The sequence below is a fragment of the Myzus persicae genome, unplaced genomic scaffold, assembly GCF_001856785.1.
Source record: "Myzus persicae strain clone G006 unplaced genomic scaffold, MPER_G0061.0, whole genome shotgun sequence".
Lineage (NCBI taxonomy): Eukaryota > Metazoa > Arthropoda > Insecta > Hemiptera > Aphididae > Myzus > Myzus persicae.
This window is the reverse complement of record NW_019102795.1, coordinates 252,064-265,589: the sequence shown is the minus strand read 5'-3', so window position 1 is coordinate 265,589 and position 13,526 is coordinate 252,064. Positions and strand designations below refer to the sequence as shown.

General features: G+C 29.2%; 1 protein-coding gene across 1 annotated transcript; it reads right to left on the bottom strand.

The window, feature by feature from the left end:
• Positions 1 to 9,476: 9,476 nt before the first annotated feature.
• On the bottom strand, positions 9,477 to 13,491 carry LOC111033120 (cilia- and flagella-associated protein 45-like). Its single transcript, XM_022313717.1, has 8 exons — positions 13,072 to 13,491; positions 12,148 to 12,308; positions 10,715 to 10,904; positions 10,490 to 10,663; positions 10,130 to 10,303; positions 9,851 to 10,066; positions 9,606 to 9,775; positions 9,477 to 9,540 (listed from the first exon to the last, which is right to left on the bottom strand). Exons 1-8 carry the CDS (start codon positions 13,489 to 13,491, stop codon positions 9,477 to 9,479), a joined length of 1,569 nt encoding a protein of 522 aa, XP_022169409.1.
• Between the last annotated feature and the right edge of the window lie 35 nt (positions 13,492 to 13,526).

The following is a 13,526-nucleotide window of genomic DNA, read 5'->3' as shown; positions in this document are numbered from 1 at the left end:
ATTTTTATACATAACGCTGTATATGAATTCATTTTAAAGAAAAAAATTAAAATCCACTATATTACAATAATTATTTAAATAAAAAAATATAACTGTAAAAATATTTACTATAAGTTTACTTTATATTTGTTAACATATTTGATTTCCAGCCATCTGTTATTGAAAATGCTGAGTGCAAATGAGTTTGTTAACACTGTATTTAATTGAGTCAGCTTCGAAATCAGCCTTCAAATATAATTATATAGTATAAGTATAATTTAAATTGATTATTATAATTATTTTTGATTAGCAGTATTTTATTAGAAAATAGTAACTTGTAAACTACCTTAAAATATGAATTTTTCTATCTTGTCTTATGATATAAACCGAGTTATGTAGATTTAAAGTTATTTTTAAATAAATAATTAAAATGTTTTAAAAACAATGAGATAAGTTTACGAACAAAATCTATTAAATAATATAATAATCGTAATGTCATCAATGTCGTTTAATTCTCTACGGATAGTTTGTAAGACAGATGCTAATTATAATATTATAAGATATTAACTAGGCTAATGGAGATATAAACACTTGAATACGTAATTTACTTTAGAAGTTTTGATAACATCACAACTTAATAAGTATTACTTTCTTCAATAATTCAAAGTTAGATTATCATCTACGAAATAAAGTGTACGCGGTAGTATATTATTTCACTTGCGCTTCTGGATTATAAACTTTCATAGCGTTTACTAATTAACTTCATCCTATAAAATGTTTAATAGATTAAGTTATTTGTTATTTTTTTTTGGTATCACTCACCATTAAATGAAATATGGACAGTAATATTAAAATTTAAATATATTTCTTTGTAAATTTATAAGTAAGTTAATTTTAACTGAAGGTTAGATTTCGATGTTTTCATGAAAAACTAAATACATTTTAACATCTAGAACTTCAATATCATGATCTCCTGTTTTGTCGTGAGAGGCACTTGAAAGCTTTTTCAGTCAGCTGATTATAGTTATAGGTATTTATGTTTTTGATTCTGAGCCAAGTGATAATAATGTATTGTTCTTACAATAATGTGTGAGGGTTTTTCGTGTATTATCAGCTTTAAGGGGGGCTCTAGTAGAGAGTTGTATTAAGATGGTGCTTTTTGGAAACAAAAATAAAAATACGGCTTTGCACCCAAAATTGTCACCTATGATCTATGGTGATATATGTACAAAATCACTATTGATTTTATATTTCATTGATTTGAATTAATTAACATATTCATTTAAGGTACCGATTAACATTTGAGAAATAGCTAATAATTAGTAATTTATAGAGGACCCAAAACAAATTAAATTTATTTCAGTAACTTATTTTGTTTTACTGTTTTACTGCAATATAACAATTTTAACAATTGTATAGGTATAAAAAAATGAATACCGAAGGTCAGTAATAAAAAATTAAAGCCTGATCGAATAGCCGCATAGGAAAACATCCTCTAAATATTTAATTTTAATATTGAGCTGATGGTCAATTAAACAATATATTTATATTAGGCGCACTACATTTTAACGAGTCATTAAATGAATTATTAATGGCTTATGCAGCCCTGTACAAATAATATATTTAAAAATGATTTTTATTATTAAATAAAATAATGTATTTATACAATAGGTAGATGATAAATAATAGTGTTAACAACATGTGGGGTGTATCATGTAGGTAGATATTCCCATCAACGAATGAGACACTACCTACATGGAAATATAAAATACCTGAGCTTACACTTCGTATTTTGTGTCTCGACTATCAATACCCTAAATAGAAGGTATATTGTACCTATATTTATGATATATATATAATATATTACCGTTTACCAGTACTGAGACCACCTCCAAAATCAAGTTTTTTTTAATCAGAATTATTGTATTTTGATCAGCTAGTTACTAAAACAATTGTTTATATGTATGTGTGTGTACGCGCGTGGGAAGTGAAACTTCTGTCGCAGTTGTTTGGTTTGTGGAATTTTATTTTTTTATGACTATTAAAAATACTGTATTGTATAAATGAAATTTATCATCGTAGCCAAGATTGAAATATATTTATAAAATATTTATAATTTTATTACAAAGTAAAATCAGTAATACAGTTATATTAATTGGAAAATACTATTTGTTATTAGTTTTTCAATGAACTTTCTATAGTTTTTATAGTTACAACCAAACATAACACCTTAACGTTACCTACAGTGATGTGATCATTTTTTTTTAGGTCCCTGCGAAAAATGTTTAAAGAAATCTGTGGAAGTCACTCTGCCATGTAGAAGGTGTTCAGTGTACTTCGTAATTTAATAGGACATTATCTGTGTTTATTTTTGAATTCAATTTTAAAATATGTCATTGTGTATAGTACCTACCTATGCACTATACATAAATACGAAAAAAGCAATCCTGAGAGAAGACGTTTTGTTAGCTTTTATTTCTAAATGTCAACATTCTATTGCACATGTATGATGCTTTTAGAAATTTATTTTTCTATTGACACATTCATTGCTTTCTACAGAAAATAAAATAAAAGCTAAATTACTATACTGTGAAATTATGACACTTTTAAAGATATACGTAGATATTTTTCTTATAATAATAATATTAATGTTCGTATTTTAGACATTGGTATACTAAAAGACATATCATACGCCATCTACTGGTTAAAAATAGAAAGCATTTATTATTATTTAAAGAGTTACATTCAGACTTTTCTCAAACGTTGGCAGATGAAATCAGAAAGAACTACACACATTTTTTTAATTTGATATTTGATGAAGAGAGAACAATCATATTGTATAATATTAAATAGGTACAAAAAAATATTTTTAAATATATTTAAATAATTTACTAGATCAAATAATTACGATTACGTTCATTAGTGATATTTATATTATGTTCTATTGTATTGTTCTGTATTATGTTCTATTAACTTGATTCTTTAAATTATTACTATTTACATACCAGTAGAGATGAACATATAACTTGTATTTCATACATTAGGTACGTAGGTATTTTATTTAGAGAAAATTACATGCCATTACCTTTTATCACTGAGGACCCTAATATTAAACATTAGTCAATCTTCAATCTTCATCACCTCGCAACGTATTTACGTATAGGTTTTACAAGTGCAGTAAATACTTACATATTTTCATGCTTGTGTGTAATGTTTGTAATACACTTGCTCAATAAAATATAAGCTGGAACAGTTAAGACCTCGCGTGATTAGACATGACCGTGATTTTCATTTTGTGAATCGCGCTGCAGTTACTACAGTAGCGATATTTTAGTTTAAAGAACTGTAAAACCGGGATTTTGTTTAATATTAATAATTATAATAATATGCCATACAAATATTATTACAATAATAGCCACATTATTATAAATTTCATACAAGAGATATTCTTTTATTTTTTGTAGCCTTAAATCGAATATTTATAATGTTTCTTAGACTGCGACACGAAGTTCCTCCTTTGATTATTTAATGTAGTACAAATAATGCTTAATCCACAGCGCGAAATAGAGAAGATATATCGGTCTGTCATCACAGTTCGGGACAGTAAAAGTGCTTCGATTTTCTTCAACAGCAACTTTTCTGGTAGGAAAGTAAATCTAGTTGGTGCATTCGGGTGGCCAAAATTTAAAATTTCCAAGTGATAGGAGAAAGAAACAAAAATTTAAGGAAAAACAGGAATTTTTACCAAACGTTAATATTAACTTGTTAATTCAAGTTAAGTTAATTAAAACAAAATTAAGTTCCGTTTTTATATAGTTAAAATTAAAATAATATCTAGTGACGTAGTATATTATTTGTATAAACGACAAACGTACTACAGTCTCAATAATAATTAATCGTTTATAATATTTTATACGAAAATATGAAATTATAATAATTGAAATTGAAATCAACTTAACTTGTTTAAATGTAAAATTAACTTAATTTATTAAAAGTTAATGTTTTGTACTCCTTAAGTTAATAATTAAGTTTTCATTAATGAAAACTTAAACTTATTAACGCGTTAATGTCCAGCCTTGTCAAACAGTATACATTAGGATGATATTCAGAAAATAAAAAAAAACGGGACATTTGTTACTTCCCCCCCCCTCAAAAAAAAAAGAAAGACCTTTCCATATACATTTACACATATGCATACAACTGTAGAGAGTAAAAATACAAATTTGAGTCATATCATAAACAATTATTTTCTTACAACATCATTTTTGAGTAAATAATATAAATAATAATCCAATCAATGAAATTATAATATCTAATATCACTGACTACAAAACTATGATTAATATTATATTACATACATTTAAGCTGGTAGAACCACAGATAAGTATAAATTAAAATATAAAAATAGATAATAAAATTAAAATTAAAATTTACATTAATAAATATATCTGTGGATAGAACGACATATTATGACATACAATATGGCTCATGCTTGTCACTCATTTCACTGTTCGTCGGCATTGAGACTCGACATTCGTTCCACGAGAAGTGTTATCTGTTATTTATAAATTCGGTTTCTAATTTTAAATATGTATGCGAGTAAAACTGTTTTATATATTTTGTTTCATGTATCGATATTTTATTCACAAACATAATAAAATAACAAATACTCTATATGACAATACGGGATGGTCAATGATAACAAACGTCGACATAGCCCCCCGAAATCGTAGTGGTTGCTTATTCGGCTATCGTGTAAATAAGTTGCATATATAAATTCTTATTTCTACTCAAATATCCCTCCTTTATTCGAAATGCTGTTTTTTTAAATAATTAATAACCTAATTAATAATTAATTGAATATTTGTACAAAAATCTGAGCTAAAAATAAATAAATTATGCATTATTTTGTGTTTTTTTCTTTTAACTATGGTGGGGAGGATGGTATTATATAAATGTTTCGATATTTTGTTATTAATATCTCTTTATGATTATTTTCTCCAAACATTTTGTATTTGAAGTGTTTTGTTTACTAACCATTATAAAATTACTTCACTCAAGAGCATCGGCGTAACTGGTGGGGGGGGGGGGCTTAGCACCTCTATATGTGTATTTAGCAACCTATAATATTATATACTGTACTTATTTTATTATTTACGTTTTGTTTTTAATGATGAGTTTATACTTTCATTGGATTGTTTATTTTTAATTTTGATTTTCGAGGACAGTTATAATTTATTTTCGACTGCAGTTGCTCCCTGTATGGTTGTTGTGTTGTGTATTATAATTTATTATACCTTGTAGGCGCATCGCGCCTTATATACCCGTACGTTATTATACTGCGAGATTACCATTTCACGCCCTAAACACCCCGAAGTCGTTACCGCTAATCGAACTATTCGCAGGAGCGGCTTAATACATGTTTTTACACATTGCACAGTAACTTATTCATTTTGTTCTCACATATTTAGAAAATTTTACTGTTTTTACGTGTTTTCTTCAGAGTGATTTATGTAAATAGTTTTGTAGTATTAATACATACTTTTTTTATTTTATGTAAATACATATAAATCCGAGCCCTAGTTATTATACATTTAAATTAAAAATATTTTTAGGTACCTATAATAGTCAAAAAATACAAGTTAAAGAAGTACAAACGTATATTATTATCATTATTCAATGAAATTTATTAAAAATTAAATACAAAATTCAAATGTTATAGCTTTTTTAATTATTGACACATTATTATAAATGATACGACAAAATTCATTAAAAAATAAATCCTATATGAATCATATTTCAAAGATATAGGTTCCCGTTTGAATTTTAAAAATTACCCTTTAAATCTCCGCTTTTTAATTAAAAAATAATAATTAATATCAAATTAATTTTAATTATATGATTCAAAACAGTTTTCGCATATATAGGTCATTTTTTCCTAATTTCAATGTATCATGCTGAAATCTACTGACTCATGAAATGTGGAACACCCTGTATCTATAACACAGTTTGTAAATAGTTATTTAACAATAAGCACAAGTGATGGATTAATTTTTTAATAAAATATGTTTAAGAATGTACAAGATAAATATATGTGTCATGTGTGGCATAGGTACATTCGAATGCAATGGCAAGGCTCTCTTCACATCTTTACACCAAATCTGTCCGTTTATTGCTGTATACAATACATTTTTAACAATTAATAAGTTCAATAAATATTCGTTATCTGAATCTCAATCATAAGACATTAGTCAATTATGAAAAAGTTGACTCGTTCCATATTTTAGTAATTGTTTAGCAAATCCGTTAGGTATATAGCTTCAGTATTTCACAAAAATGTGATCTCCGTTCTAAAGAACGTTTTACGTTGCCTTTAATATCGTGATGCGATCTAACCGGATGCATACGACCCTGGCCCTACGAGACCTGAACTCACTACGGTGTGTGATGCACTTCCGTTGCTCTCTATCGGTACATGTTCATGCCTGACCACTTTTTATTCTGTGTAGCCGTCGTGCTAATATAGACACCTTGTTTCTGTGCCACTTATACTAAAGCAATATCATGGTGTACAATTGTCGCAAATGTTGCTCAACGATAATGCCCCTAAAACGCATTGAAAATGCCTAAAGGTCTCCACTGGATTTTGTCAATTTTGGATAAAAAAACGTATGCACGTAATATAAAAATTAAAATAGCGGATGATATATTGAGACTGGACTCTTCAATTTATCCGTGGTGATTGGCAACGAAGTTTTTAAACGACACGACGGCAATAACCATTGACATTTTGTAATAATAATATTTAAAAATAAAAAATATTAATAAAATCTAATGTACCCTTTATTTATGACACAATATCAAGACTGCTCGGGTTTTTCCTTTATCGACACACTAACTAACTGTAGAGACATTTGGATATTGAATATTTAATAATAATTTCCGACAAATTTACGTTTCGTATCGGGATATGAGTATATGACTGTGCGGTACGTGTTCGCAGTCGGATAGTTCGGTTTTCGGTTAAGAAGACGTCTCATCCGCATATATGTGTCGTATCCGTCTTACGAACGTCTAAACATAGCAAAAACTGTTTTGCGAGGGATATACCAATCAGGCTGTACTCCAAGCCAAGCAACCAAATTGTCATACTATTTAGAGCAGAATATTTACTGTGCATCATTATTTTTATTTTTTTTATATCAAAAATACAAGAAAAGTTGTTACTGTTTAAAAATTCATTATTTAAAACTCGAATAACTTTTTTTGTATTTTTCATGTAAAAAAAATAAAAATAATGATATTCTGCTCTAAATAGTATGAAAATTTGGTTGCTTGGCTTGGACTACAGCCTGATTGGTTCTATCCCGCGCAAAACAGTGTTTGCCATGTTTTACATTTGTAAGGGACAACAAATGCGAGTAGCGTTTAAGGGAAGGAATGGACAACTGTATAAAATAAAAACCATCATCAGTCATCAGAATATTATTTGTAACAGGGACTTATGTTGTGATCGGGATGTCCAGTGAGGTGTCGCCGTAGATACTCGCCGCCGCCGACGACTGACAAACGAAGGTATATCGAGAAGCTACTATTACATGCATACGACCCTGGTCGATGGGAGTCCAACATTCACTGCTGATGTTAATATAATAATAAATAAATAAATAATAATATCACTGCGGCGGCGCGCTCTATCGGTACATGTTCATGTGTGTAGCACTGTAGCCACTAGCCGTCGTGTTAATATGGAGACTTTCTTTGTGTGGCAATTGTGTTATGCCACTCATACTAAAGCCATAAGCATCGGCATAACTAAGGGGGAGGGGGTGCTTAGCCCCTCGATGTGTGTATTTAGCCCACCATAATATATATTGTACTTATTTTATTATTTACATTTTGTTTTTAATGATGAGTTTGTACTTTTATTTTATTGTTTATTTTTAATTTTGATTTTAGAGGATAGTTACCCTTACTGTGGTGGGAGTGTGGCCAGTGTGGGGCCCCCAAAGTAATTTTGAAACATAAGTTTTCTAGGACTTAAACTCTTGTAACAATTAAATCCTAGTTACGCCCATGCACAAGAATTCTTCTTTTTAGATTTGTATAAACAACAGTAGGGGATAAATCCGGGATTAACATTTCATAAATTTCCTATAAATGGTCAATTGTAAGTTAAATTTTTAGTAGTTAAGTTTTGAACCATTAAAATATAATTGTGACTTATCTTCAATGACATTACCAATGTCGCGAAGATGTAGAGTAACTTACCTTAAGTTAAAAGTTAATACAACAAAATTACTTTGTAAGTAGTTTATAGTAATTGAATTAACTTTTATTGAAAGTAACATATAATTAATGATTCGAATTTTATGAATTTTTACGAAATTTCAAGTATTTTTTTTTTTGTATCCTTAGGCTTGCAGACATTATTAAATCATTTAAATTTAATATTGAGGAATTAATTAACATCAACATTACGTAAATGTTTAATTTACTAAGAAAAGATTAAACAAACTGATATGATTTATTTCTCATAACTTCTATCATTGAAATTTCAATTTCAACTATTAATCTTATGATTTATTGTTATTTTTTGCGCTACAAGTGGGTAATCACTTGTAATCTCTATGATTATTTTATTTGTAGCCATTCATTAAATAAACCAAATTTACTAAAATACTTGAAATTTCATGAAAATTCATACAATTCTAGTACGATTGTTGAAAAATTCAATAATTTTAATGGAAACTGTAACTAATTGTCATTTAGTCAATTTTGATTTTAGAGCTTTGGTAAAAAGGACCAAATTGACCTAAAAAAATTCGATCTATCTGAATTTGGTATTGAAAACACCTGTTGGCATTTTAAAAAAATGCAAGTTGTATTGCGCATGCGCACACGGAAACATCTAAAAATGTAAAAATCATCAAGAAATGTGTATTTATGTATTCCCTATCTCCTTCCAAAAACCATATATCAATCTGATACCACTGGACAGAATTATTTAGTGTTACCTTTAAAAAGAAACACACTGTATGTAAATAATCTATATGATATGAAGTTTGTTGTGTTTGTTATGAATAAAGATAAGGTCTATGTATTAATAAGTATAAAAAAGGACCTATATCCCATTTACCTCAAAAATGGTCCATGGTGGGACAAAAATACTTTTTTATGTTTAGTAAAAATATACGCATAATTAATAAGAACTAAACTGATAGGAAATTTAGAAACTAGGTACATGTGATTGTACATAACAAAGAACATGTTTTTTCAATAAAATGAAACAATACTTAACCCTCTAAAATACAATGAAAGGTGATGTTGGGTGACATCTTACCCAGTTTCCACTGTGACTAAACATAGATGATAACATATCTGTATTGCTTAATTTATAATTTGTTTTATTTTACGTTCATAAATTATACTATTCATCAATAACAGTTGTCAATGAAAATTAAAAGGTACTGGTATAAACCACTATCGTTGCAATGTCAGTCTCTTAATTTTAATTGTCTCTCGATGCCTTGTACATACTTCTTCGGTAATTTGTGAGCCCTAAATTAAACAATATGGACATAATAATATTGTCAATCTATTATAAATATTAAATTTTATTTTACCTAAGCTCTTCGACTTTCTTTTTCATTGTATCCCGTAATGCTTTTTCCCTAGCAGCTTCACCTTGTTGGTATGTGACGCCTTCCTGGAAAAAGTCTCTTCTCTTCTTGATTCTTTCCAATTCCTTTTCACTAATCTGCTTCAGTAAATTTCTCCTATGTTCATCGATTTTCTAATTTTAAAGACATTAGGTTTTGATCAAAATTGAATTAATTAATAATTTAAATCAAATTCAACGGAATTATACCATTTTAGTTTGTCTATCTAATTCTTTGGTTCTTTCAATATCCTCTACATTGAGTTTAATAATTTTGTCAAACTCTTCTTTTTCTCTTTGTATTTCAAAAGCATAACTTTCTCTTTGTCCTTCAATTTGTTGTCGTCGAGCTTCCTTCAAATCTTCATTTAGTTTTATTTTTCTTATAGCCTCTTCACGTTCCTTCCGTCGCCACTCTCGTTCTACCTACGCGACCACTTAGCATGTTATAAATTTAACATGTTTCTTATAGGTTATTAATGAATTTACTTTGTCTTGTGTTCGGAGTGCGTTTAGCTCATCTTTTGCTGCCTGGAAATCTTGCGTGGCCTTCTGACTCGCTTGAATCTTGGCGATTTCTTTTTCTTTAGACATTTTAAGTTTCTTCATCTCCTCTTCGTATGCCATTTCCCGTTCATTCTTTTTTCGATCATATGCTTGTATCTGCGCATGGAAAATTAAAAAAAATTTAAAAATAAGTAGAATTTTTTTTTGAGTTGGAGAAGGATGAAAACATTAAGACTTAGTAAATACTATTCAATATAATTTAGTTGTAGCAATGAAAAAAAGTATGCAGAAATAACCTAAACTAACTTCGATATACATATTCCTATATTTCTATACAAGTACCTGTAGGATTTCAACTTTGACTAATTCTTTTTCGATTGATTTCAAGTCTTTTAGCTGCGCATTAATTTGTAAAAATTCTTTTCTCATTTCTGCTTGTTTTATCAATTTGTCCTTGTAATCTATCACTTCAGCCCGTTGAGCCTCGATTGCAGCTTCTGTACGAACCCTCGCATCCTAAACGAATAATTGTAACACATACATTGTATAAACGATCATTAATTATACTTCTGAAGCTCTAGCAGCTTCCCATTCTCTGGTGATCTCATTTTCTTTCATCTGTTGCACAATTTCCGTTGCTTGTAATTTTTTTTTAAGCCTGTCAGCTTCTACTGCCTTTTCGTACTCCTTAGCTGCCAATATACGTTGTTGTTCCATGATTTGCTCAGATCTACGTTGTTCTTGCTTCATTTCTTTTCTAGAGCGTATTTTAATAATATTTGTCATTCATAGTATATGTGAATATTAAAAAGTATATTTATCATGATTTTGGATTTTTTTGAACTGATTATTTTAAATAAAGTATACATTATTTCTAATCCTCTTTTAGCTGATGACTCTAGGTGTGCCGTTTCAGAATTTTCAGTAGAATATAAAAAGCTTACCAATAGCCAACTATGTTCAGAGTAACTCACAAAATAGGTACCTCCTAACTTATGATTGTTAGTTGTGCATCACGACTACCTCTTTTTTTAAAAAAAAGTGGCTGTCGATATTTATACCTAATTATATTCAGTTAAGGAGTAGTTTGATAGCTATTCGGCCAACACGAACGGGTATTGAGAACCAGGTTGTTGAATCGATACAAATAAAGTTTTCTAAGTTATATTTTTCAGGCCCTAGAAACGTATTCCTTGCGTTCATAGACAAACACAATTGAACACTATATACCATGGTATGCAACGTTTATTAAATGTTTGTGTAGTAATGATATTATACATTACACTTCGCAGGAGTAGCGGAAGAAGAGTTGAAACAAATTGAATTATTAGGATTTATCTATAAGGTAGGTTATAATACCTATAGTAAATTAAATTAATAATGTCATTTAAAAATGAAGAGATGACTGTTGTTTCTACTTCACTAATCGAACTCGACTGGTTGTCTATGCCAATAATTTATATTATCGTACTATATGTTTCTGTGTTCTGTTTACCTATGCAAATTCAGTAAGTGCGACATAAATGACACGTCAGTAATCTGTAAATCGTTGGTCGTTACAGTTGTAATATATTAACTATACATTTATGCATTATTTTATTTTAATAATCATAATTGTTAATTTAATTTGTAGTTTTGAAAAAGAAGTTAGTCGTTCATTTTAATAATTGATCGCTATTTAAATAACACGGACGAAAACAAGTAGCTACTTACAAGCTCTACTACGTATATGTTATGAACTTTTTAAATTTAATATACCTTACCTTTTTTGGATTGATATTATTACTCTAGTTTATAGTTTCTTAATCACTGTGATACAAAGTATATCAAAAAATTATAAACAAAATCCTAGAATTTATTTTTGAAAAACTTTTTTACCATCAACAGTTGACTAATTCAATTCTTCTCGAGTCATGGCATTTAATAATGTATCCTATTATGTTGTTGAAACAAAACAGTTGGGAAATACTCCTGTAGTGCTGTCTAGTTATATTACTCACTGTATAAGTTCTTTTTCTTCAATTTGTGCACATCGTATTGCATGGCACTTGGTACTCAATATTAACGAATTGCATTGTTTTATTTCGTACTCTTGTTCCTGTCTTAATTCATATGCTCTATTGAGTAAATAGTTTGTCTTTTTGTTTGCGTCTTCATCTAACTATTGAAAATAATACTCATTTAGCCAGGATTATTATAACTTAAAAAGATATAAGCAAAATACAATTATAAAGTAGGTACAAGTAGGGAATAAAAAAATGTTAAAAAGTAAATTATAAGGTAAGGTCAGGGATGGTAAATTTTTCTAACGTTACTTGCCAGCAATTACTTGAATTTTTTCCTTAGTGACATTTTAAATGACAATTTTATGAAAAACGTAGATAAGTATATACAAATAAGAATACAATTGTGGTCTTATTATGTATTATTAAACATAAAATATAATGCAAAAAGTGTTTTAATTGTTTGCGCTCCCACTCCATATTTTCAGGTGACATGGGTGGGAAGCGTGTTATGGATGTGCTATTCCCTGGGTTAAGTAATCACAATACTCATCGACATATGTACTAAACACAACAATTAAAAAAAAAATACTGTAATATACGAAACGATTGAGCATAGAAATTAGAATTGATTTTTTTTTTTGATTTTTTTTTTTTTAGCAAAGGCTTTAACATCTCAGATCATTGGCCTGAAGGTTATTAGTCGCTTTTTGTGGGCACGGTTGGTTTGGAATACGTGTATATGGATCGAGAATATGTGTGGCAGTGGCAGCTATAGTCGGAGCTAGCGACGACGGACGATGTTTGACCTCCGAACACGTTAGTATAGTCACAACACCAGGCCCCCTTTTGTTAGTAATTTATCATTTAAATGATTACAATTTATTACATAGATTAAAATATGTTGCAAATATCGCTGACCTTAGCAAGTTTTGGCCCTTTAGTCTTAAACATATTAAATTTTTGTAAATGTTCTTTCCTCGCTTCGCTTTCTGCCTTAAGCCGTTCTTCATTGGCAATGTGCTGTCGAATAGCCTTTCGCCGTTCCTCTGCAGTCACCACCACGGCAGCATTTTTTAACCGACTGTATGTGTTTTTATCTAGTATCCGTTTGCCCGGTAAAGATTGAATCGATTTACCTAATTTGTCTAGCTTGCAAATTTGCTGTTGTAATTTGTACTGGTCCAAATCACTACGCGGCGGAAGTTTCGTGCTTTCTTCGGTCTTCATAGATTTTGGGTTTTCCTTGTCATCCTTGCGGTCTATTTTGTAAGCTTCACATGGTGTAAGGTATTTTTGCATTTCTATTTTTTTCGAAGGAATCATTTCCACCTTACTCATTTTTTCAGTGCTTCGATGAATAATTATTTATATAA

Coding starts and splice junctions, on each gene's coding strand:
- LOC111033120 (XM_022313717.1), bottom strand. CDS start 13,491: ATGAGTAAGGTGGAAATGATTCCTTCGAAAAAAATAGAAATGCAAAAA. Junction 10,067..10,129: donor CACTCCGAACACAAGACAAA/GTAAATTCATTA, acceptor GTGGTCGCGTAG/GTAGAACGAGAGTGGCGACG. Junction 9,541..9,605: donor AAGAAAGTCGAAGAGCTTAG/GTAAAATAAAAT, acceptor TGTTTAATTTAG/GGCTCACAAATTACCGAAGA.